The following is a 27,620-nucleotide window of genomic DNA, read 5'->3' as shown; positions in this document are numbered from 1 at the left end:
ACACCACCGGTCACAGTTACAAAACACAACTTATCCATTTAAAGACCTCACAAAGAACCCTACCACTGAAGTCTCGAGGCAGGGAGGAGACACTTTACAAAGGTCACAGTGAGACAAGGCGGACAGAGCTACTTTTCAAGTAAAAGTGTGCTTTTATGTTTGTCTAAACAAAAAACCAAAAAAATGGTTTGGCTGACAACAGCAAGCATTGCAATTTAAATGGACTATAATCCACAGCGCATCCCAACAACTAATGCTACATCATTTGCACTTATAACAAAACATGAACTCAACACTCTCAACTAGGCTTGCCCTCAAACTCCTAGAGCTACTGAATACAATAACTCTTTGTTTATTCATTGATCTGCAGCCAAAGCTTTTGTCTCCTTATTAAAAAAAAAAGCCTCTTTATTAATACCAAAGCCTTGAAACCTCATAATAAAGACAGCTGACAATCAGTTACCGATATTCCAAGAAAGATGGGCATGGAGCTCTCAGCTCTAGGTCAGGCACCAAGTTAAAAATTTATCGCTAGAGATAATCACAAGTATTCACTATAATACAATGACACAGCTGGCATGAGGACACAACTGGGGGAAAGATAATCCATTCCTAGATAATGCAATCATTTGTATGAACATGTACAAGGACTCCTTAGCCAATGTTTTTACACGACAAAAGCGTGAGTCTCAAAACACAACTCGTTATGTGTGTTTTAAATATCCACTTAAGAAAGATGCAAACGACTATTAAAAAAGTACTGATGTACAGCATTAAATTCTGACTCACTATTAAAATCTGAGAGGTTACTGGCAAGCATGCTTCCTTTCTTTTTTAATAGGAAGTCTACTGTCTGTACTTTACTAAAATTTAAATTAAGTTAGTTGCTTGAACACAACAAGGAATAAGCAAAAGCAAAGTGCCAAGATCAACATAAGCCTATAATGAAGGAAAATCCAGTGAATGAGGAAGCATATACAAGCAGAGATTTAAGCAAAATAGCAATTTTCCTTGTCTTAAAGGCTCTGCACACTGTCTGTTTTCAGCTGCAGGGAAACATCAGAGAGAAAATTTCCCACTCAAAACAGAAAGTAAATCATTAAAAAGGTGAATGAGAGAAAAATCAAAGTTATGATCACCAAAATTAAACTACTACTCTACTAGAACATTTGCAAATCACTATACAAGCAAGCATCTCTGTGGGGTGGGGGAAGAGGATGCATGTATGCCTGTTTTCCAGCTTTCTTCTGAGGTCTCTAACACAATCTGAAACTGGAAGGTCAGCGAGTCAGCCATTCTCTAGTTATTATTTTGTATAGATAAACCTAAATGACTGATGAAAGAATAAATCACAACAAACATAGCAAAGAAAATAAACCTGTTCTTAATGAAGTCTACACAACTAACCTCTTTGGTTGCCACTATGAGTGCATGCAAAGGTTAAGACAACATCAAAAAGCAATTATATATATTTTTCACACCTGAAAGCCAAAACAATACTGTTTCTGACAAGTTCGCATGGCCATAGTGCTCAGAACTGCTGCACTTCCAGTTGCCTTTGACACTGCCAAGTACTGACATCCAGGTAATACCTTGATTACTCTGAAGTTAACTGAAAGTATGTCATCTGTCCTCATCACACTTGAGCACTCACCCTTATTCTGTAACTCACTTTCCTAATTCCAAACTCCTTCCAGGAGTACTCATGAATTACCTTCCTGTCTTTATATTTGTTCTCTCCTACTCGAATGCTCCATACAGAGATGAACACCTTTCTTCGGGCATGCAGAAGCTCTACTCTCCCAGCAAAAGCGCTTCTCAGCAAGCTAGCAGTAATTTCTACTGCAGCAGAATTTGGAGGTTCTTACAGACATCTTCTAGTAAGCCTATCTGCAACCATACAACACGTCACAGATTCCAGCTGCTTATTCTACTTGGTGACAGATCTTGACCTTGCTTTAGCTACTTCCATCTACAGTCACAGAATCACAGATTCTTAAGGGTTAAGAGAGACCTTGAAAGATCATCTCAAACTTAAAATTCTGTCAGTGTAGTGTGATTTTGCACCAGTACAACACCTTGTATCACCAATACTGAAGCATGTGAGACATAGGCAGAGTTCTCAGTCTGACACTCCTGCTACTGAAATAGTAACCACAGCAGGAGAGCAAGACAAGCAGCGAGGGAAAACAGTATCTTAAAGTTCTCAGACTAGATTCACCAAAGGATGTCTCATGGCCTTAAGGCCTCCTCAGTAGTCAACACTATGGCTCAACAAGGAAGAGAAAATCCATTCATAAACCCAGAAAAGTTAAAGTTAACTAAGTTAAAAAAAGCCCCACCTAGAATATCAGTTCTATTTTGTCTGGCAATGAGGTTCTCAGCTTCCTAGACAAGTAAACACCTTCACTCACTGTGCATGGTTGCCATCTGGAACTTGGAAAAAGAAAAAAAACACACCCTTACCTACTTTGTACAGCTCTTACACAAACACAGGGTTAGCTGGACAAAAAAAGATGTGCTAAAAATAGTGCCAGGCAAGGAGCAGAGAGCAGACTCAAATAGAAAGAACGGGGCTCCACAGGAAGGCTTTTTTGCAGAGAACTACTGGAGTAGGAGGGGAAAAATGCAGAAAGCCCTGAAAACTACTAAGTAGGGGGATATTGGAGTAGGGAGGTGGAGAATAAGTGAAAGAAATCCCATATCCACATCAAATGTTAAAGAAAAATCTTCCTAAACTTAATAAATATTCAAGTAGATCTGAATACACTTTCTCAGATACTTGGCTTTATTAGAAAAAGTAACATTAGAAGTTGGATGTATTTAACTGCTGAGAAGAGAGAACTGTTCTGCTGAGAACAGTGTACCCACAAAAAGGTATAACCAATCACATCTAGGTCACAAGCCAGAAGTACATACAGTTAGCTGCAGATCTTTTCCACTCCCAGTGTTATATATAGTTCTATATTAACACACACACAAAAAGGTATGCTGGTCATATATCCTCGGCATTTATGGCAAATTATTAATCAAGTCCCACCTGAAACAATTTGTTAAATTGATTTTAATCACTGGGCCTCTCATGTGAAGCTTTGTATAATCAGCATTTCATTTACAAAATTAATTGCCTGATTGATTCTCAAGAGGCAGTAGCTGTCATTACACTGCTGTCATAACTTTTGAGTAGGGGTGTCACAACACTGAATTCTGACAGTATGAAGAGCACTGCTATTTAAAAATTGAGGGCGGGGAGGTAGGGGGGAAACAAATACAGTGATTCCACAAAATTGCTCTTTAGCCTGACCGAATGTTAAAACCTTTTCCCAGCACTTTCAGCCAGCCTCCCCGTTTTCCATTCATTGAATAACGTGCTACTCAGCTATTCAGTCTCTTTTCTTAGAGGCAGGTTCATTTAATTCAATTTTATCATATTTGCAGTTGCATAAAACGAGTTTGTTGTTGAATATACAAAAGATTTAATCACAGGCCACTCTTAAGGTTATTTCTAGAGCAGAGTTTGACTTTCAAACGTGTAGATTTTTTTTCCCCATATCCACAACATTCTGGAAAGCTATTTTCAACTAGATATTTTTGCTGTTTTTAAACAGAGCAAGCAAACCGGAACTTTACAGAACTTACCTAGAAGCTCTTTTAGAAAGCTTTTTTCTCCCCCAGTATTTTAAGCTATATAAACCTCAAAACTGCCAGAATTGCAAGCAAAGCTCCTATGCTTGCTGCAGCTACTTCTATACCCCACTGCTACTACATTCTTGGAAAAGACCAGTGCTCGGGAGAGGCGGCGCAGGCCAGCGGTTAGGGCACTGAGTCATAAGACAGGGCTTCTATTCCTGGCTCAGCAGCTGACCTGCTATGCAAACATGAGCACAACAGTTCACCTTTCTGTGACTGAGTTTTCACTCTCATAATAACAAGTATTATATGCACTCTTACCAAGGAACAAGATGTGAAGACTTTGGGGAGACTGATGTCAGTTATTACCAGCAAGAAACAGAAGTAGAAGTCAGAAATGAGTAGGGTTAAGGAAAAAAAATAAAAGCAACTCTAGAAGGTTTTCAAAAGGAGAATTACATCAGATGCTCTAACAAGGTACTCTGAACTTTTCAGAAACCTTAATAAAAACACCTTAAGTTTCTGCTAGATCACTTGGAATAGTATTAATGCCTTTGAGAAAATTACTTATTTCTAAGATAAGCCCAAAAATAAGCCCCTCAACTTCTCAAATTCAAACTTAGGCACTAGTACTCCTGAATGAAACATACTTAAAATTTCTAGGCTATGCTCTGAGATTACACTATTACAAAAAAAGCAAATGACAACTCTTCAAAAAATGAATTATACCTACTGCTGGCATTTGTAATGGACCTCACCAGAATGCAATTCCAGAATAAATGAGAGTTCAGATAACACTAGAATCTAGCGGAGACTCTAGAAATCAAAGCCCCTCTCCCCTTCCCACCCCCCAGCTCTTACTCTCATCCCTGACTACTGTCAAAGATTATCTTCACTCCTCTCTGCAAAGTGCCTTGCCACTCTCTTCCAGGCAGACAGCATAAGTTGCTTTGGTATGAAGACTCTAATGTAATTTTCTTGTCTTTTTGTAGATCTCTGAGTTCATGATTAATGAAATCAGGGAAAAAAAAAAAAAAAAAAAAAAAATTGAAAACAGATAGGCTATTGGGATAAAGAGGCATAAAAGAATAATAACATGGAAAACTCCACTTGGCAAACAAAAGCAGATAGCTGTTTTCCCTTTTTCATACCCATAACATGGGATTGCAACTATGGGAAGTTCAGAAAGCTGAGAAATGGTTGCAGAAGAGTTTTAAGAGTAATATTTCTCTGCCACATTAGGAAGAAAATAAGCTCAGGAAAAGGAGAAAAATCAGTCATCCTAATCACACAAGGTGGTAAGAGACTGGGACACTAAAAAGTACAAAGCACTAACTTTTTGTACTTGTTGGTTTCTAGCCCCAGAGCAGGTAGATTACTCATTAATCTAGCATTTTCTCCGTTCAACTCTAACTTCTTGGGGTTTTTTTTAATTAGGTAAGAAATGGTCTTAATTATGTAAGAAAACAGAGGAAAGCCCTTAGCTAGATCCAATATATGTAAAATTCCTAAAGGATATATTTAGAATCAGGATAATTGGAAAGCAAACTGAGCTCTATAACAGAAGCCCTGTCACTTCTTCAACTGCCAAGAAATGCTTCTCTTCTAACATATTTTCTGTGTTAAAAGTGTTTCCTGTAGACACTGAAAAAACTTTCATTGTAAATAGTGCAAAATATTAATAGTAACCTGGAAACTAACCAGATCATCTTTTTTTACCATCATCTCATAACAGTCTCTGTATTATGTTGAACATTATAAAAATCCACTGTCCCAGTTAGAGACATATCAGACACATGAGCTCAGCCTAAGGGTCAACTAGACACAGATAATGAATCTAGGGCTAGACACTCACATTGTGGAACTGGAGCAACACAATTTTGGTGAGTACCTCCTTGTGATTATTTTGCATTCAGAACAATCTTCCTCATCAATACATACACTGTCAGGAGCATAAAACTAACTTTTAGGAATGAGCAAAACAAACAAAAGCATTAGAAAATAGCTTTTTTTTCAGTTGGTAAAGTAAAAATTAAAATCAATCACCAGCAAAAACTACAGTTATGAGTGGAAATTTTCATTATTCATTGAAAATATGTAACAGTTAAGTAATAAATTAAAGGAAACAGTAGTCTGAAGGTCAAAGCCCTTGTATTACTTGAGAGAACAATGTGATTGGAAACCATGAATTCACACACATGCCTACACTCACACCAGCTCCTTTGTATAACACAACTGATTCCCTAATATCACTTTACAATTCTGATTAGGTCTTACAAAAATCTTGTTTATTAAATTGCTTTCTTTAAGCATGCATAACTGCTAATTTGTTTCCAACTAAATCATGTATCATCTGAAAAAGATTACATTGCAACAGCAAAACAGCACTCCTGGGATTACGCTTCATCTGGATTTTAGAATTAAAAGGACAAATACTACAGAGTTGTAAATTTCCCTTTAAAGGTAGTAGTGGCAAGAACACTCTGCAAGGGGGCAATTCAGATCTATTAGCATACTTAGCATGTAGTAACCACACTCAGGGACGCATAGCAAGTCAGAGTATTAAGACATCTGTTCAGCTTGAAACTTTGACAAGAAAATAATACTGCTCTTTATATTAATATACATGTATTTATACAAACATTCTGTAAGCAAAATAAACAATAAAAAAAAAGTAAAAAAAGATAAATATTATGTGTTCTAATAACCACAGGTTTTAAACAAACTTTAAAATTTGCAAAGGTCTGGGAATGACTCCCAAAGAACTGTACAGAACAGACCTCCAAAACTATATCTGGGTATTAATACAAAGTTCCCTGCAGCTTACCCAGGAAAAAAAAAATCTGTCCGGGGCTTAAAGCAGGTCAACTTGTTTAACTCTAGTGGCTGGATCTACATCTCACTCAAAACTGGCAAAAGTTGCTAAGTCCTCACAATCACCACACAGGTAACAAATTATTTCACAAACACTCGTAGACATCCTAGAGCATCTCCAAATAAATACATGCATGTAACACGTGCACACAGTTAAGTGCAAAAATAGGGATGTAGGACTAATCATGTGTATAAACTCCTCTGCAACAAATTATCCTGTATGTCCAGAATTAAGTGCATGGTGTTAATATAGCTACTATGTAGAATTTTCAGTTTCTATACAAAGAAGGCATGTGTTTTCATTATTCCATAATAAGTTTAATATCACACCATTTTAAATTAAATTAAAAATCAACACGTGAGATATCTCTGATATGAGAAAAAGATGATCTACTTCTTCAGTATTTCTCACCCAAAGAAACATCATTTAACAGGAAATCTGACTATGTCATATTCATAAAATTTTCTCCCCTCACAGCAGAAACCATCATTTTCAAGTTCTGTCTGCCCAAAAACCCTTGGCTTCTTTCCATTTCTATGCCCACCTCTTCCTTCCCAGTCCTTAAGAGCACCCACAGTAAAGATCACATGGAAAAAAAAAAAAAAAACCTTTTCCTAAAAGCCCTTCAAAAAAACTCCTTAATTTGTCAGAGAAGATATTCAAGATTAATGAGCCCTCCTTGGGCACAACCCAAAATATAGTATTCCCAACTTCCTAAAATTATCAAATCTAGAACAGAAGTAAAATTAACAATCATATTAAATGGGAAGAAAGAGATGGAAATCACTGCCTTCATAAACACTGAAGCAGTACAGGTATGAGGAATCTTTCCTGTGCCTCTGAGTAAGCTATTTCTGAGGGCAACAGCAATTTAAGTATGTTTACAACTAATCTTTCTCCCTTCTCCAAGGCTGCAACTTACAGCAGCCTCTTACTGCAGCTGATGACTGAAGACAGCTGATTCTATCAAAATCAACTGGCCTAGTCAGAAGAGATCATTTAGCAGGAAAGACAGACGTTTCTCTACAACTAAAAGGCAAAATAGAGCAAACAAGCCAAAAGACTCATTTTAGCAACAGAGTATCTGCAATTGCAATTTTAGGTATTGTTCAATTTAGAAAGATGTTCTTCATCTGACACTCATTTGCAAACTTCAATTTAGGATTAAAGAACTGCAAATACTATTTGTATAACTCCAAAACATAGATTCTATTTGTTTTCAAACACAAAAAAAAAAAAATTTCTTAAAGCCACATTATTAACTTCATATCTAACCTGGCATTTCAGATAAACCCAAGCTCTTCTGCCAAGTACTATGATTTCTCGAATACATTCTTCCCCTTCTCCCTTTACACTCCTACTTGCAGGTTTTTTTTGCTCAGCTATTTCACACAAAAAGAAATTGAATCAAAAAAAGGAAAACTGAAACTCAATATATACCAGAAATACTCTCAAGTATGAAAAGGAAATGCTACACATCTTTAAACTAAACTGCTCAAGCCTGAGAAGACGAGATGCTGGTTACCTGGCTAACACAGAAAAAAGAATAATTTCAGGAAGAAATATACCTGAACAATAGTTTACCAGATAAAATTAGAAATGGCGATTACACTCACAATTATACAATCCTTAGACCACTTTGACAGATAATATTATGTTTCAAAAAAAAAAATCAGAAACAAGTCAGATACTTCAAATAATTGTATGTTAATCTACATATCCTCTCACACCACTTTTATGTCAATTTCATAACAAAACTTTCTGCAGGGAGAGAGGAAGCAGATGTAAAAATAATTCCTTTTTACTCACTCTGTTACTACTATAGGACAGAGTAACGTCCTGTCATAGGTCTGTCTTATCCTGTCTCAGAGCAGAGGGATGTATTAAATGACCTCCTGATGTCCATTCCACGATTCTATGATTTTGAGGTTATTACATCATCTATATTTTAAGACTTCTCCTGTTTCTGCAATTTGCTTTTAAGTCATAATCCTTTACTTCTAGCACAATGAGACAACATGGCAATTATAACACTTCAAATGTACTAGAAATATTGACAAAAGAAAATAAAAAAAGTTTTTTAAAAAAATCAAACCAGTCATAAGTAAAAAATATACAGACGAAAAATTGATTGTAAATAATTTAAGTTTATACTTGCAGAAACTACTAAAATATCCTATTTTTGAGGAGGTGTGATAGTAAGGATGAAGTGTGATGTATTTTAAGAAGCAAAGGAGATAAGGACAGAAAAGAACCAGGGCAGGTGGCCTACTTCAAAGCACCTCTCTAGGTATCCACTTCTGACCGAATCAGGCAAGAGAGATTACCCCTATGAAATGTATTTTCTACACAATATCACCCTTCCTCTAACTACATCACATACCACACATACATCACATACCTGTACCCTCTCTCTGCATACAGTTTAGTTGCTCTTTGTACAACTTGTGCCTAGCAAGTCAATTATGGTCATGACTGTCTTGTGCAAAGATCAACACATTTCAGCAATTCTCCAAACAATTAACATTTTTAAAGCATTTTTTTCAATTTCATTGAATATGATCATGTAAACCATAGAGACGCATGCAATTAGAGCCACAGCACGACAAAACTCAAAGAATAATGAGAATCAGGAGACCAAAAGTGCCCAATACAGAATTCATTAAACAGCCACAGAGCACTCCACCTGTTGTTGCATTGTACACTGCACACTTGTAAAACCACAGAAGGAAGAAGAAAAAAAGCAGCCATATCCAAACAGCTAGGAACATGAATTTTGATCCCTTTTTATATCCCGTTGTTATCCACAACCCAGGAAGCTGTTAATTGGCCTAAGTAATTGGTTTAAATATCCAAGTCCCATTATAAAAATATACTATGAAAATGCTTAGACATTTATCACAACCAAGAAATTCTTAACTAAAGTTCAAAGCTGAAAAGGCACTAGAGACTTGTCTACACTGAATGAAAAAAATGCATAATTATACCAATATAGCTAGCTCCATGTGGAAACTTACTCCAGTATAGAGTACCCCTTCCCACTTAAGCTTACGTGCTCTGGAAGCAGAATAAGGTAAACTATGAAAACTCTTATTTTGGTATAAGAGTGTCTCCATAGGGAGTTATGTTGGTATAATTATAGCACATAATTACAGCACATAGTCGTACCATTAAATTTCCTTGTGTAGACAAGCACTAGGTGCCCAGTCCACATATATTTTCTAGCAAAACAAATGGTTATCAAATTCCAATAGATGCACATAAAAATACTTAGCTTTTATTTTTTGCTTGATGAACCTTCTTCATTTTAAAGTGATGAATTACTTCAATTAATTTGCCCTGAAAATGCTTTCTGCATGCTGTCCTACATAGTAATAGATTATTCTTCTGGTGCAGGCATCATAAACTAACACTTTGAGAAAGGCCACGATATCTCCCACACTGATTTAGGCTCTCATCATAGAAAGCAGGTGGTGAGAAATCAGGTACAAGAAGGGAATAAGGTGCTGTTTACACATTTGACTGTTAGACTCACACCTTTTATAGTACATCCCCAGCTACTTTAAACAGTCAAGTGCTTCAATAATTTAGTCTCTATCCTTCTGACAATTTCATTCTCACCTCATTTGCTATAGAAGTTAAAACACTTCAGTCAACCTTGAGGAAGCCATGCTTCTTCCTCCTCCCTTTATACACACTGGAGAGGAAAAATTACATCTAAACTCCATGCCACTAGTTGGAACATCAAATTATAAAAGAGAACCAGAAAAGATATACGAACCACAAAACCACAAAAGAGTCCTCAGAATATTTTGAAAACTAGCAACTTTTCAGTGGATACTGGGCTCAGAAACCCAAATTTAAGCTAAATAAATTGCCAGTGGTTGAAAGAACGAACCCTTAAAAAGGGATCAGTTAAGCCAGCCTCCAAAAAGTGGAAAACACTGACATCCTGCCTTAAAGATGTCAGTGAAATTATTAGCAGTAATTACATTTCAGTTTGGGCATTTTAAACTGTCTACTAAAAAAGGTTAAGTGACCCTAAACATAATTAAGGATTATGATAAACATTTTGCAGGATGTGTAGCAAATCTCTTTTGAAAGTGTTTTCCTCTGTAACTGCTTTATTAAAAAAATGTATTGCCAAAATCAGCTCTTTGCAGGATAGGCATCCCCACGTTTTCTTTTACACCTCTAAACAATTCCAATCTTCAGCATTACATCAGGTTTCATAACTTGGGTTTTAGAATATGTCCATAGCACTCCAAATGCATCTTGTTTGCTCCCACAGATCCCAGTTCCCTTGGTGGCAGGTGACTGACCTTTTCTTCCTACCCAAGCCCAGCACAGCCCCCCCAGCCAGTTTGCTGCCCTTTAAGATGCCCCACAGATAGACCTCCTGGAGTGACCCTCCAGAGGGCAGCCACAGGGAGCACTAGGGACTGGACCAGCTTATTCCCAGAGATGCCCACTTCACTGCAGCTGAAGTGCCAGCAACAGGCAGAAGAGTTTTCAATAGCCTGTGAAGCAGCATCTACGCGACAAAACTGTTGCCTAATTTCCAAATCAAAGCCTTGCAGATCTGTACTGCAGGTCAACTGATTTGGAAATTCATCCTGATATTTTCAAATTTGCCAGTATACTTCTAGTCTGCAAATATGCTTGAAAAGAAACACTGACAGATCTTGCATGCACAAATTTAACCTATCAAAAGAAAAGCAAGAGTGGGAAAAACTCTGAATAGGTATTAAAAAAAGAACAACAATAACTAAAAACAACCACAAGAAAAACCCAATCAAGCTTTAACAGGAAATAGCTATCAAAACCATTAGTTCTAATCGGTTAGCAAGATAAAGAGAGAGAGGTTAGTCCATAACTTCAACAGAAGTCTGGAGTCATTTGCCTGTATGACTGGAAAACACAATAAACAGTGGAAGGAAATAATTTCATCTGCCCTTTGACATCAACGCCTGAGCTTATCAGTTTAGACCTTCTTTAGAGTGAGGGGAAAAGCATGTAGCTTTACGAGCATGATTCATTAGACCCGCATTACATTTCTACTTTAGGATGAGATGATTCATACCAAGAAATGACTATTTCTTTACACCAAAGAGAAGAAAAGCCCACACAAAAAAATCAGGTATAAATGCCTACAATACATATGGTTAGATGAATCTCATCCTTGAAATCTAATATTTCAAAGATACTGAAGGCTTATTTGGCCACTGCAGTCAGTGCATTCTGTATAATTAACAACTTGGCGGGGGGAAAAAAAAAAGATCTTCTACTCTCTGCTTCAGCTTTTTTTCCTTTTTAAGAGGGGTATAACAATGACTCGCTCCTCCAAAGAAACATTCATAAATTAAATATATTTAATTATTTACAAAGTAATTTCACATGCAAGATACAGTCTCATAATGAATTTGAGCTGATAAAAGCCTATACCACAACGGGCTGTCCTGCCCTGATTCCAACTCTCAACTGAACTTACCACACTCTCCCTTACCTTACCTCTGTGCTGGAAATATTACACTGCAAGTCAGATCAGCTCAATGATCAGGCTGAAAGCTATCCATTCACAGGTTTTATTTGGCAGGATTACTTTTCAGACAAATCAGCCAGCTGATGCAGCTCACCTTATGACACAAGGGAAGCAGCAGGGAGCTGATAAAAGGGTAGGACTGGTCTTTTCAGCAGAAGAGAAGTCTTAGATCAGCTTCAGAGGACCATTAAACTCACCCTTTGGTGTAAGATGATTTAGCAACACAAAACTCCATAAAAGAGTGCCCAAGAAGCGTAACTAAAGGCTACAGAAAAATGCAGATGTAAACAAATCAGGTTTTCAAATTTTCTTCAGTTTTCCCCGAAGAAATTCTGGCTTGGTATCTACACAAAAGGCACATGTCTATTTACTTCAACGTGTAATTCCTATACATTTGTGTGCTAAAAACTTTCTCCTGCCGATTTGTTCTTTGTTCCGCTCATGATTCTCAAAAGCAAAGAAGAATAAAAATCTGTCTTTTTCAAAAATACTCACATAGATCTTCTGACAAATATCTAAACTTGATTTAAAAAAAATATTCCCTGTTTATTCCCAAGCATTAATTTGACAGACACAACATGCTACTGAATGCTCAATATCAGGTAAACGTTAGGAAAAAAATTAATAATCAAAAAAAAAAAGTCATGTTCACAGTCTTCTTTGGTCTACAATAGGATACATGACCCCAATTCTGGAGAGAAAAAATACACTTCTACCAATACCTAGCATCCTGGCCAAGCCAATTTGCTTTAGTAAGACTGACAACAATATGCGAGTTTCACAAAAGGATTTCATGAAAGAAAAAATGTCATCAGAAACCATAATTATTTGAACCTTCTGTTATGATGCCACAACCAGACACAGCCTTTAACAAAAAGCACTTCCATTCTTCTTCCACCTCTTCAAGGAAGACATGAACTCCAAGCAAAGAAAAAAAACAAACCAAATGTACCTAATACAGACAATTACACGCAAAGTGTTTCCTCTCCTCAGTTCCTGTGTTCTCTACACTTTCTCCATACACAGCAACATCACACTTAAATTTTTCATGATGACATCTTTTCAAACATATTTTGGGCAAATATCAAAAGAGAGATTTTTAATTATAGCTGCCACGCCAGATAAAAAGAAACTGTGCATGTAAAAATTTACATCCAGCTTGGTTTTGTCTCCTTTGTCTGTTTCCCTCTTTTCTCTAAGTCTGCTATTACTTAGAGCATCAGTGTTAGAGGAATCTGAACAAAAAAACTGGCACAATCACCCACAGACAACTACTTGTACGATTCCTCCTATTACATTGACAAGTCTGGCCAGGATTTGGAGGCTTGCTTGATTGGTGTTTTTGGTGGGTTTTAGTGGCCTTTTTTAAAAAACAAACAAAAGAAACCTAGAAGAAACAAAAACACAACAGCAACAACAAACAAAACCAACTTGATCTTTGGTCACTAGAAGAGCCTACACAAGAAGCCAGCTAGCAAAAGCACTTTCTTTCACTACTGTCTCTCCCCAAAAACTTTTGTGCCCTTATACCTCGGAGGACAGAAAAGAGTAAATGCAAGTCAGAGGGAGAAATGGGTACCAGGGTACCTCAAAAGCTGTTTTCTCCCTGGATATATGATCACACCACACACTCTCATGAAACCATAAAACAGCAGAAGACAATAAGGATGGCTTTTCCATCACTCCAACGATTTGGAAAGTTAGAAAGATAGGAATTCATAGATAACATTAAAAAATGGATAAAGAAGTATAACAAGACACAGAAGGAAAAAAAAATACACAAGAAAGTACTGAAACTTTGAGAAGGAAAGAAGTGAGAAGCAAAAAATCCACAAATGTATCTCTCACTCCCTGCAAGAGAAAATGCCGAGTAGAAGTCTTGATCAATCATGTCCCACAACAGAGCCCACATATAATAGTGTTAGTAGCTTCAAAAAAGTAGAGGAATGCATCCACTATTCTAGCAACCATATTCTAGCAAAGTAACAGGTCAAGCCTTCCTCAACCTTCCTCCTAATAACAAAGCTCATTGTTACTATTATTATTACTCATTTATTATTAAAATGAGCTGGGAGAAACTAATAGGTGGATTGGGGGTCTATGCACAGCTTTCCTGGAGCAGACAATCCCCCTCTGCTATTTGCTCATGAAGTGCTGCCTTTGGCAAGTTCCTTGTGAACAATCAAATCCCTAAATGCCACCCCGATATACTAGATAACTAACCACTGTACCTAAATCCAAAACTCTTTGAGGGTCTCAATTCACCCAAGAAAATGTTCTGATTGTCACCAGCATTCATACATAAAACTCTCAACAGCTTAGGCTGTAGTAGTCCTGAGATTCCTCGCTAGTTCTTGGGCAAAAAATTTTTATACATTGGTAACTACTCTAGAATGGCTTCAAGACGACCCTTCTGGAAAATATGACAGTTTGATTCAGATGCTACCCAATCAGTCTCTCCTCTTTTAAAGGAAGAGCTCAACTAAGTTGGGAACTTTTCTTCTGAATGACTTCAAATAGTTTTTTGGGGTTTTTTTTATTGTGGCTGAATCTCAGCATAATTGCTATTTATATCAAAACATGAAAAGCTCTGGTTATGAGGTTTATTAGAAAAGTAAAATGTGTTTTTAATACTTAAAAAAAATCCCACAACAAAACACTTTGCAGCACTGTTTTCCCCTGTATTTGCATACCACATGTCCAACAACAAAAACAGTATTCTACAGAAAGCTAAAAATCTAAAAAATGTCACTTGAATAGTGGCTCCAACAGGTTTTTTTAACAGGGAAAATGGTTCTGTGCCAGGTTGGGAGGACAACCGCAAGGGATGCGTTTCAGAATTTAAAAGAAGATGCATATTTTGATTTGCAATATACATACAAGAAAAACAACTACAATGTCTCTTTATTGTCAAAAACATCAATTCTAAACGTAAAGAAAACGTCACTTAAGGAAAACCACCAGAAATACGCCAGATAACGTTTCAAAGAGGTGAAGGCAGAGGATTGCACAGCAGAAAAACCTTCTTCAAAAGGCAGCTAAGTGACACTGAGCAAACGATCATTCGAAATAAAACCAAACATCCCCCAGACTTCTGCCTTTCCACTCGCGTCTCCCACAGCAGCTCATCTGCGAGACCGAGCTCCCCTCGCCCTCAGGCGGGTGAGGCAGCAGCTGCCCCGCACACACCGGCTGCCCGCCTCATCTGCCCCCCGCACGCCATTTGAATCCCATTTCCTTGCGTTACCTCTGCTCAGGTCAGGGATGAATGGCTGTCAAATTCCCCGAGGAATAAAAAGAAGAAGAAGAAAAAAAAAAAAAGGAAAGAAAGAAAAACAACCCACCCTTTCTTCCCGAGGCTGCGAGTTTCCATTGAGGGAGCACATGGCTCATCTACATATGTGAAGGTCAGGGCACTCCAGCCGGGGTGGTGAAGAATGGCGCAGCTCACGTAAGGGGCCGCCTCGCACACGCCCTGGCCTGCTGCCCGACAAGCGAGATTGTTGAAAAGCAATAGATAGCTTCTGGCAGCGGCAAGGGGAAAAATATTTTGATCATGTGACGCTATACAAGCTAACTAGTTTGCTTCATGTGTGAAACTTTTCTTTTTTTTTCAGACAGACGGTACAAATACCACGTTTGTAATCGGCCCCAGCGCCGATTTGTAATCAGCTCTTCTCGCCTCGCCGGGAAACCTCAGTCACCAGCCGGGGTTTCTGCAGGCTGGAAATTCCTCAAACGGGCAAAATTATACTTTAAAACAAATTATGCAAAACAGAGAACAACCGCCTAACACCTATCTATATATTGCTAGCACTTTTCGTGACCACTAAATACAGGGCAGCGTGAAGTCACCTGCTTCGCGTTAGTCTACCTTTCTGGTTATAGAAGGAAGGCCTTTTAAATGGAAGTAAAGCTGATGAGTAAAATTATTTTGCTACTGCTGGTACCTACCAAACGTACTTACCTGTATCTTTCCAGAAACATTTATTTAAATAGCCTCTATCTATGACCATCTGTAAAGATCTTAAAACAGCAACAGCTCTAAAGAACACGTTCAGGTTTTTTTTTTTACTTTGGAATTTCAAGCAACTAAGAAACACTGAATTAAAAAAAAAAATCACAAAAGCACAATCATTTTCCATAAATCATGCCTGAAAGTAAGACATCAATACTACCATTTGATATAAACAGAATATCCAAAATATTCACAACATAAATTGCTACACACACACAAAAAAATAAAGAACTCCATACATTCCACCCAAATCAAAGGCTGCAAATAAACCAGCACATTCCTTTGATGCTGTCAAAACAAACCTCCTTATCTTTATTTTTAACTTTAAAAGAATAAAATTTAAGAACTACAAATCCTGTCCTTGTGCTTTCAAAAGGAATTTTCAGAGCTGATGTTTCAGTATCTTGCTTACAAACAACTAAGTCTGACAAGCTAACCAAATAACATGATTAATGTTTGGAACACCTAGTCACAGATCCTGTCCAAACAAACAGAGAAAGGAAGGTATGGTGCAGACTGGGTACTTTCACACGTACCAAGAATTTAGGCTGCTTATTTATTTGGCATGATACTGCAATTAAAACTGCACATCGAACTCAAACAGTTAAATAAGGCAAATATTATCCTTATTTTAACACTGGGAAACGGGTGGCCAACAGTGAAACCAGCTACCTTTAGACCCGCAGTCAGCTATGCCTGCATCAATCAATCCCCTACTAATCCTCTACCATTTTCCTGAAGTCACAATAGTTTACTTATCATAGCTGAATTCACTGCTGGTGTAATGAAGGCACTATTCCACTTCAGTCTATCTATGAATTAAGCCACGTTCACGCTGGGAATGGCACAAATAACTACTATTATTGTTTTTTAAAAGGCTCTTTCCTTTTGGGATTTACTGTACCAATTTTCTTTCCTTTACTCAAACCAAAACCAACCATGCTGAAAGTTCAGGTCCTTCTGTGAAAGCCAGCTTGTACCAGGGACAGCCTTGCTACAGCAAGACAGCCCCTTCTTTCCTATGTAGCACAGATCACTTCACACTTTTAAAACGTGACCAAAACATGTTGTGGAAGTATCTACCTTGTTAAAAACTCAGCAAGTTGCCGTGTCTTAACAGCCATATACATAAACCCCTCAGGACAGGCTACTTATAAAGGCTGGTATTTTGCCAGTGCAGATACACCACCACCCCAATGATAAGCTAAATAGTAAGGGGTTTGCCACAACAGCTATTAGTCAAGGATGCAATTAATAATTCCTTGAACCTAACAATGTAGCTACAACAATGTAACAGCGGACCTGGCCACATGGTCTTTAAAGAAGAAATAAATTGATTCAGTAACTTGGCAGAATCAAAACCACAACAAGGGGTTAAAAAGCCTATTAACATCCAACAGAAACCCCTGCTACTGAAGATTTCTTTTCTGAGTAAGCAGATACCTAAAGTAAATACCAAACAAAGCTCTGGAGGAAAAAAAAATCCTGAGTGTAACACTTTAAAGTTGAAGCTTACAAGTCCCCATTAGCAACACAACTGACACTACCTCCTAAAAGAAAGAAAAAAAAAAAAAGAGGGATGTTATACATTAAGAGTTTTCCTCATTTCCATGATTATTATTGTTTTTTTTAAAGCACAGTAAAGAAAATAAATAACAAAAATCCCATGTAAATCTAATTTCTGAAGAAAAAAAGGCAGAAAAAAGATTAGCAAAAAATTTCTTCCCCACCCCACAATGGTCAGAATGAGACTGATGGAAGTGGCAGGGGGGGAGATGAGTGACAGAGCCCTACAGATGGAAGTGTCAGAGGGCCTATCACTCAGATAAATGTCTTCATAAACAGTCATCAGATCACAAACCTAGATTCAGTATCTCGTCAAATCTGAGAACACTACAAAGCACGGAGAAGATTGGGCATAGCAATGAGGTCTTAAATGTAGAATGTCATTTGGCAATCGGGTGAGTTCAGGTGCAAAAAATAAACTAATAGTTATTGAAACTGGAGAAAGGAAACTAATAAATGGATTATATACTTCTCTACATATGCTCAGTCCTTCTGATACAGTTACTAAACCCACCATGACTCAAATGCAAGAAGTAATATGCATGTAGATCAAACACTGGTAGTTCTATACTGAAGTCAATTTCTTACACACACTGCACAACCATCAAGCTCTTGTTTTGTATCCACAAATTGTCCACTACTCATTCAGAAATTCAACAGTCTCATGACTTGGTTAGGTAGTTTATAAAGAAATTAACATTTCCACTATACAAGGAATATAAACACATGATATATCAACATCCTTTCAAATCATGCCCACTGAAAACTTTTATACGGATTTTACATTGGTTTTAATAAACAGAAATGAAACATTTTGATAATAGTATCAGGATAATGATCTCGGGTTACGCAATTTACTAAATTGTTGCAGGTACCTTCAGATGAAGCCATCTATAAAGAGAATATGAAGTTTGCTAAAAAGTACTTTAATTTGCAGTGAGAACAATTTCCATATGAAATTACTCTTTAAACAACGCGTAACAGTTGTGATTTCTGCATCAAATTTGTTCACTTTAAAAACAAAGAAAATTTATCTGCCAAACAACCAGACTCGGTGGTAAGGAAGCCTGTGCACACCACCCCCGCATGCCCCCCCAGCACATACTTGTGCTCTGAACATCATATTCATCAGAAGGCAAGTTCTGCAACACCAGCTAAGCTCCTGGGCACTTGTTCAACTCAATTTTCCTCAGAGTTTAATTTCTATGAGAAATCCAGTGACTTTGTATAGATGACATTGAGTATGTAATGATACAACTGTGCAAGGAATACTTGAATTTTAGATGACGGTGCCTTTAGTTTAAGGTGACTATATTGACACGACAGACAAATCCTTCACTTTGCTCAGTCATTTGTCCTCTCAGTTGTTTGAATAGTTGCCTGTAAAGCTTAAATTCACTCTGAACACAATATGTTCACAGTAAGACTGGATTTATTGAAATGCTAAAGTCTATGGCACCAAGACTGTACTTATTTCTGAGAGACTTCTGTTTTCAGCTCTGCCAAGGTGTGCCTGCCTGAAGGAAGGTGTGTGTTACATGCCTCAGTTTCCCCACCCAGCGCAACAGGAAGAATTGTCTCTTACTCCAGTGCAAGGCACACTAGAAAGATAAAGATCAAACACGTTGGGAATGCTTTTACTGAGAAAATAAAGTTAGTTAGAAGTAATCCTGTACAAGTTACTCATCTACTATCCCCCAAATGCGCTGTTCACACACTTACATAGGTATGATGGGATGTATTCATCCCTGGGGATTACTGGACTGCAGTGGAACACCACTCTAGATGGGTCTGGCCCTTTTGGAGTAGACATGTTCCTGGTGTATCACTGGATGCCACACTCAAAACTGGAAGCACAGCAACAGAAATCCTCCGGCTCACCCTCAACACAAACACTTAAGCACTCGGCACCTGCACACAAAAATGGGCATGAACAGGTACGATTGAGTAACATTCACATGACAGCCTGATGATCTGAATGGCAAAACACACATTAGACATATAGAAACCTTTCAGGTTTACTCAAAAATAATATTTACCTTTATTAACAGGTAAGGCTTCTTAAAAAAAAACAACTCTAAATATGATTGGGTCCACAAGATTTTGCCAGATTACACTTATTTGCTTCTCTCCACACCAAGCAATACAAAAACAACACTGCTTAGCATCACTTTTCTATTACTGGTTTTCAAAACAAATTTGAAAACCACTAAGGTATACTTTTAATTTAAGTTTAATTAGAGTCCTCATTCAATCCTACCAAAACATGTATTTAGCACTATGTAAATAGCCCCAAAATTGAAAGAAAAAGGTTTTCTTTTTCCCAAGTACCTTAATAATCACAATTCTAAAATATATTCTAGCAAGTTATCCTACCACAAATACAAGCTACTGAAATTCTGCAGCCTTGAGCATGCATGCACAGTGAGTGTGGCAATGCTACTTTACATATCCACAGAGAATCTTCAAAGCCTGCCGATAAATGGCACATTTGGAACAAGTACTGAAATGTAACTAGTTAGGACACAGGTATAGTCTTAATGACATACAGATAAATAAAACACTGTCATTCTCATGTTAACAATGAGAAATTCAAAATCTCTGCGATAAAATATTTCAGGTGCAAAAGTAGGAAAGATAAAGACCTATTGGAGACAATTGAAACTTGTTTTCACTGCACAAATTTCATCTAATTTTAACTGAAACATTATCTCAGAATAAAACAACATCACCTAACAGACTGTGTTTAGTAATTGCAAGAAAATTGTTACATATGTAACTAAAAAATTTAGCAATGGATTAAAAGCCTTAGTTCTCATTCCCACAGATTTGAATCAGAATGCCAAAAAGACAGTAATCGACTGCTTAGTTGTAGAATCCTTACATGATGGAGGCAATAATACAGCAGATAGGTTTGCATCTCTCTCTCTTTATTGTATCTTGTACACAGGGTCCTGCTGTTCAACACGTAGGCATAAGCACTACTACAGAAACCAATAACTGAACACCAAACCACAAAGTGTCAAATATATGGCTGTAATACATATATAGATGCTACTAACTGGGAATATTGCTATTTGCTACTTCTAAACAGAAGCTATGTGAATACTAAACTGTTTATTCAAAAATGCACAGGGAAAAATACACTTTATTCCCCCATTGAGACATCAAGAATCTATTCACCACACTAACAGCTGTTTAATGGCCTTCAAGCACAGGACATGATTCTACAACCCTGGCTTAGCCAGAACTCCCAAAACAGGCAATCTATTTGGCATAAAAAGAGCTGCAGACTCAGGCATATTCCTAGTTTCTCCACTGCAACGCAAACAACTGATACTCACACAAACTCAAGAGCAGCCTGACAGATTTTTTTGTAACACTTGCTATACCTTATGCTATACAGGTACTCCTGAAAAGGCCTAGGTTCTCTCTGTGTGTAGGCATATGTAAATCCTACACACATACATAAAGGAAAAAGATGGATATAAAGCACACGCAGAGGGCAGGTTAATGCATTAAGCTATTGCAGTACAAATCAGAAGGCAAAAATAAAAGGAATCTCAGGACTTTAAATACCTGTAGGCTGACAAGGAATTAATCAATAATCAAAATAACTGAATGACAACGTACTGTACTAGATCACACAACTCCTCCACAATCAAATCGATGTATCCGCATGAGCAATATCCATCTGCTTTGAAAACATGTGTTTCTTGAGAAACAAGAAGCCTCTTTTCCAAGCTTATATCTCAGCTCACGATTGGGTAAGGCAATTAAATGAAATGGAAGCAAGATTTTCTTGAATCGTTTAATAGGCTGGACAAACACAGAAGACAGTTCAGAGTGGGACATCATAGTTCTGCATATTACTGGAATTATCCATGCTGAGGCAAGAATTTCCTGAACAAGTATCTCTGATGCTGTAGCCTACTGACAGTCCTTTTTCTCTGTTCACAGCACAATAGTTCCTTACAGGTGTAGGGGCCAATCATCATCTGCTTTGCAAAGACACATGACAAGTGAGTGTATGCTAATGTGTGTATACATGTTTATAGAGTGTACAGGTAGATTATTATTAAAAAAAAAAATACAGAGGAGCCCGCAGTTCAAATGATGGACTGAATATTCTGGTTTTCTTTTTTAAAAGGAAAACAACTTCTCTTCTTAATGATAAAGCTAATATTGATGGAGACTGAGGTATAGGAATTAAAAATATTAAAATAGTGTACAAAAAACAAATATATCCTGTAAGATAATGGTAAGTAATTGTTTTTTATTTGATACAACTTAATACAATACACTGAAAATATTAATTTAAAATCTGAGAAAATTTATCTCGATCGTTTACTGGTCCGATGGAAAAACCTTTATATTAAGAACACTGATGACTTGCCTTTATGACAATTATTTTGATGAAAATAATAATAATAATAATTTCTTTAAAATCAAAGAAATTGTGCCCTTGCTAGACTATTCTTTCCAAGCTGCATCTTCTTACAGTACCAAAAAAAGAAATAAATAAATCCGTAGGAGAAGATGTAAATCCATAAATGTAAGGAAGTCTTTCTAAGGGTCACACTGAGGTCATAATGAATTTACTCTCAGTCCTCCAATAACAACAAAATACTTCAAATAATTTCTATCGTGAAGAAATAGTGCTCTGTACTAACATGTAGTACATCTACCTTATGACGATTCTGCTAGCTTTTAAAGCCATAAATTCCGAACTACCTGTGTTTAAAAGCAAGCAGTCAATGCAAATCTTTTAAAATTAATTCAGAAAGGTTATGCACATGAGGCTTCATTACTTTAGGGCTTCTAGTGACCCTTTTACAAGTGAAAACTATTTTAAAAGGTAAAAATTAACATTCTCCCCCACCAAAGATCTTATTTCCCTGGAAGAAATAGAAATGAAATGGAATAAAAACTAAAAATGTGACACGAGCACTCTGCTACAAGTAGACAAAAACGCACAAAGCCAGCCCATGCAGGGTTTCTATTATTATTTTTCCAGCATTAATACACCGCTGACAATATTAAGCAATGTTTTCTCCCAGTTCTGTTCACTATTTTACAGAAAGATCCAGCCGTCTGAGGACCCCAAAAGCATACACCTGCATTTTTTCCTGCCACTCCTCATTGTTAAAAGCTATTAAAAGATTTATCAGTTCTTAATAGAAAGATCTTGTTGAAGGGAAAAGAAAGCCATAAAATTCTAATGCATTACTCCATTTAACACAATTCACTTTCCTACTGAGAATTCAAGTCAAATCTCACACTCAGGTAGAAAAATAATGAGACCAACAACTCCCGATGCTTCTTGGAGTATTCTGACCACCATTCAAACGCAAAAGCACACTTCCCCCGATTATCTGGATTCGTTGCAGAGATGAAAACAAATGCAACCTCTGAGAGAACGGCTCCTTTTCCCTTCTTTGTACAGTACACGGCGCTTTCTCACTTACAGCGGCTACATGCAAACGAGATTTTTTTTAAGAGGTGTGCACAGCTTAGATATCAAGCTAACAGAACTGTAATTAGTATTTGGATGAAATTTCGGATTTGGGGTGGTTTTTTCTTTTTTTTTACAAAAATCTAATCCCTTGCACAATATCCATAGCTGCAACGTTACAAAATGTTTTTAGAGGCACGAGCGCAACTTGAAATCCCGAATCCTCATCCAAGCGCTGTTATTACAAGATACTCCCCCACCGCCTCCAATCAGAGCAGAATCAAAGACCTAAAAAATAAAACCCTTTAAAAGAAAAAACCCTAATGAATGTATCGATGCCCAGAACAAACACGCCATCTAGCCCAACTGGGAGCGGGGGGGGAGCGAGGTGGGGAGGGGGAGATTGCCCCCGGCTTTCCGCCGCTCCGGTGGCGAGCGCGGCGAGTGTCGATGGCCGGCACGGCGGGTGCCGGTGCCGAGGCCCCGTGCGCGCGCGCGCCTCCCCTGCTCTGCTCTGCTCTGCTCTGCTCTCCCCCCCGCCCGCGCCACCTCGCCCCGCCGGCGCGACTGGCGGGTGTTATTTGTGGCGGGGGTTTCTGTGACTGCGCCGCTCAGCACTTCTATTTACATCAGCGGCGCGAGGTGCCCAATGGCGAGCGGGGAGCCAATCAGATGGCAGATTAGATGTCAACTCGGAGGCAGCTGTCTGGAGACGGTTGCAGCCAGTTTACCTCCACAATTCAAATTCCGAACCTGACGGAGGAGACCCGGCAGCTCCTCGGGCCCAGCCGTCCAGGCTCGTCCTCCCGGGCCCGGCAGCTCTCCGCACCGCACCGCCGCGCCCGCCCCGGAAAGGCGCTGCGCCACGGCCCGTTGCCCCGCGATCATCGCTCCTATCTATCCATCCATCCATCGATCGGTCGACCGGCGAAGTTAGCGGGCTGGAGCAAGGGGGTTGCGGGTGGCGGCCCGCTCGCTGCCCGCGCCCCTCTGCTGACGCCAAGGACTTTTCCTTTTTTTTTTTTTTTTTCCCTTTTCTGTGGTCTTCTTGGTTTTGGCTTTTTTGTTTTAATGCCGGTTTGGATTTCCGCGTGTGTTTGGGGAAGAGGAGCGCAGCCACGCGCGCGCGCAGGCCCACGCGCGCTGCTGTTTGGCGGGCCGGTCCCCTTTAAGGTCACCGTCCCGAGGCACCCCCCACGCGCCCCGGCCCGCGCCGCCCTGCGCCGCGCGGACTGAGAGGCGCGGGCACACGCGCGCACACACACGCGCGCGCGCTTCCCACAGGAAAAATGAGCCCGGCCGCGTGCCGTGGAGTCTCACTGCGGTAACTCCCTCAGTGACAAACTAATTTGCTAAGACCGTGCAACGGCGCAACTCGTTCTGTTAAAAAAAAACAAACCCAAACCAACACATCAGGTTAAGAAAAGGGGGAGGGGGAAAGGAGAGAAAAATAAACCCCTAAAACCGTGAAAGATAATGGACGTTGTCCCCCGGGAGCCCCCCGGGGTCCGACACGCCGGTTACAAAACCCGCCCCCGGCCCCCGTCCCAAGCTGCATGTCCTCCGGGCCCTGTACCCCTGTACCGTCTTCGTTTCAAAGTGGAGGGGAAAAATACTAATTGGGTCTGAGAACAACCTAATTTCGGCAGCGAGAACCGCACTCCGGTGCCTCCAGCCACAGCGGGGCCGTGTATTGTGTGGTGCTCACCCCTCGCTACGGAGCCAGTGAGGGGCAGAACCGGCCCGAAGGGGAGGAAAGAAAACAAGAAGAGGGGAATAAAGAAAAAAAAAAAAGGAGAAAGAAAGAAAGAAAGAAGAAAATAATGGGGGTTGGGGGTATGGGTGGAAGGAAAAAAGTGAATTACAGAGAAACTAAGACCCCGAGACGAGTGGCACAGAGACGGGGAGCCGTCATTAACCGAGCGCGGGGGGTTACCTGGGTCCTGCTGATGGCCTGTCCGGTGTTCCCGGGGCTCATCGCCGGGTGATTCCTTTGTTGTGCCGCTGCCCAGGCCGGGTTTGCCGCTCCGTACTGGGCGCCCATGTCCTTGCCCATGCCCATGCCCGCCGCTGCCTGCTGGCTTCCCGGGGCGGCCGCCGCTGCCTGGGGCTGGGGCTGCGGTGGCGGCGGAGCGCTGGGGCTGCTGTAGTCAGGGTAGCTGCTGCCGTAGCTCCGCATCATGGGGCTGGGGGACGTGAGCAGCTGGTTCAAGGTAGGGGTGGCCCCGGACGGGTGCTGGTTCTGCCCGGAGAACCGTGCGAAGCCGCCGGCCGCCGCCGCCGCGCCAGCAGCAGCCTTGCCGAGGCCGGCCCCGCCGCCAGGGCCCATCATCATGCCGCCGCCCGGCTGCCGCGGGGAGCTCAGCACCCCGTAGCCCGCCGCGGAGCCCCCGTAGCCGCCGCCGCCTGCCCCAGCGGCCGCCGCCGCCGCCGCCACGGCTCCCGCGCCGCCGCCGCCGCCCGCGCCGCGGCCGTAGCCCGGATAGTGGTTGTACTGGCTGTTGGGGTAACCTTCGTGGGAGTTTTGCAGGGGGTCCATGCTGTTGGGGGCCGCCGTGGGGTGCATTATCCCCATCCCGGGGCTTTGTTGTCCGCCATGTTGATCAAAGCAAGGCCCGGCGCGGCTCGCCGTAGCGCTGCTGGCAGGGGCAGGGGCAGCGTTGCCATAATAGCTATTGAACTCCGAGACACCCACCGCGGAGGGGCCGCCGCCTCCTCCCCCGCTCCCGCCGCCGCCGCCGCCGCCGCCGAGGCCGCCGCCGCCGCTCCCAGCGCTCGGGGGCGGCTGCTGGGGCTGCTGCTGTCCGCCCAGGGGTCCCAAGCCGGGGTGATCGTAGCGGCCGCCGATGGGCTCGCCCATCTTGCCGGGCATCTCCTCCTCGTCGGCGCCTTTATTCAGCATTTGCTGCGGCTGCTGGGGGGGCTCGGCCTGAGCGCCCAAAACACTGTCTTTTCCTCCATGTTGCTGCTGCTCCATGTCTGCACTGGGCTGAGCAGCGCCGCCACCGCCACCGCCGTTGTTGTTGCTGCCGCTGCCGCCGCCGAGGCTGCTGTTGTTATTCTGCACGGGATGGTGCTGAGGCGGCGGCTGCTGCGGCGGCGGCGGCGGGAATTGATTTAGCTGCTGCTGTAGTGCATGGTGGTGGTGGTGCGGGTGGTGGGCATGGTGGTGGTGGGCATGGTGATGCGGGTGGTGGGCATGGTGGTGGTGGGGCGGCGCGGCGGGGTGATCGCCTCCGACGCTCTTCAGCTTGTGGTTGGGGAGCAGCCCCGTCTCCATGGCCGAGCCCGGGTTGGAGGAGGAGGAGGAGGAGGAGGAAGAAGACGAAGAAGATGAAGATAACGCCGAGGAGCTTCCACCTTCCTTCAGAGTCGGCTCCGAGGAGGAGCCGCCGCCGCCGCTGCCGCTGGCGTTGTTGTTACCGGCGGCAGCGGCGGGAGCCGCGTTATTGGCCATGTTCAGCGGCTCGCTGTGGTGGTGGAGGAGATGGTGATCTACATTATTCACGCTGCTGCTGTTGTTGCTGCCGCCGGCCGGACTCCCCTCTCCGACCCCTAGCGCGGGGCCTGGCCCTGAAGCCCCCGCGGCGGTGGCGGCCCCAGCCCCCCCTGGGCCCCGCTCCGGGCCCAGGCCGCCCGGCAGGCTCGGGGCTTTGCCCTTGCTGTTTGCACCCGCCGGAGCCGCTGCGACTTGCGCGGCCATGATCATCGCAACATTGCGAGTCCGGAGAAATTAGAACTGATAATAGTTAACTATTAAAAAAAAAAAAGAAAAAAAAGAAAAGGAAAAAAAAGTCTACCCCCAGCCTCAAAAAAAGGGGGGCGAGTAGGGGTGGGGGGAGGGACAGGGGCAGAAAAAGAAGCGGCCGGGGAAGGGACTTGACCGAGCCAAGAGTATACCCTGCGGACCGCTCCGCACGCACCAAATTGCAGAAATTTCCCTCCCCGAGTCCGTGATTGAGATTAGAAATGGTAAGAACGCCTTACGGTCTGTGCCTGTTCCTGCTGTGTGATTTCATGGTGAAAGTTTTTTGTTCAGGTTTAAATGAAACTTTTTTTTTCTTTTTTTTTTTTTTTTCCTCCTTTCCTCTCTAACCCGGATATGGGTGCACACACGGCTGCCGGAGCCGCGCCGGCCCAGCATGGCATAAGCGAGCGAGCCAGCCAGCGCCGGCAGCCATCGCCCCCTCCGCCCCGATCGCTCCCGCGCACTCGCAAAACGCGGACTGGACTCCGAACGGCTCCGGCTCCCGCTCCTCGGCAGCGGCAGTGGCGGCGGCGCGGCGGGACCGGGGGAAGGGGGGGCCGGGTGCGGCCCCCTCGAGTGTCCCTGCTCGTCGTCGGGCCCCGCTCGTGTACGCGCCGAGGGTCGCGGCCGGCGCCCGGCACCCTCCGGCCCCCGCGGCGGACGGAGGCGACCGAACGCCGAACTCGAGCTGGGGAGGGCGGGGGGGATTGCTCCGAGGTGAAGTGTCGAGGCGGGCCCCGCCGGGTGCCCCGGGCCGCCTAACGCCACGGGGACGCGGGCGGGAGG

The 27,620-nt window shown here is 41.5% G+C and overlaps 1 protein-coding gene across 3 annotated transcripts in view; it reads right to left on the bottom strand.

Annotated features, from left to right (window-relative positions):
• Positions 1-27,267, bottom strand: part of ARID1B (AT-rich interaction domain 1B) — a 333,941-nt gene extending 306,674 nt beyond the window's left edge. For 2 of the 3 annotated variants that reach the window (XM_061989022.1, XM_061989023.1), the window contains exons 1-2: positions 25,870-27,267; positions 25,023-25,809 (exon numbers count right to left, since the gene is read on the bottom strand). In XM_061989022.1, the coding sequence (XP_061845006.1) occupies positions 25,023-25,809; positions 25,870-26,795 (1,713 nt within the window). In that variant the 5' untranslated portion in view covers positions 26,796-27,267. Of the gene's footprint in view, positions 1-25,022; positions 25,810-25,846 lie in introns of all 3 variants that reach the window. The other variant, XM_061989024.1, reaches the window with a different exon arrangement.
• Positions 27,268-27,620: the final 353 nt, after the last annotated feature.

Source organism: Colius striatus, chromosome 2, assembly GCF_028858725.1.
Source record: "Colius striatus isolate bColStr4 chromosome 2, bColStr4.1.hap1, whole genome shotgun sequence".
Classification (NCBI taxonomy): Eukaryota; Metazoa; Chordata; class Aves; order Coliiformes; family Coliidae; genus Colius; species Colius striatus.
The sequence above is the reverse complement of the archived record's forward strand: the minus strand, read 5'-3'. Positions and strand labels throughout refer to the sequence as shown.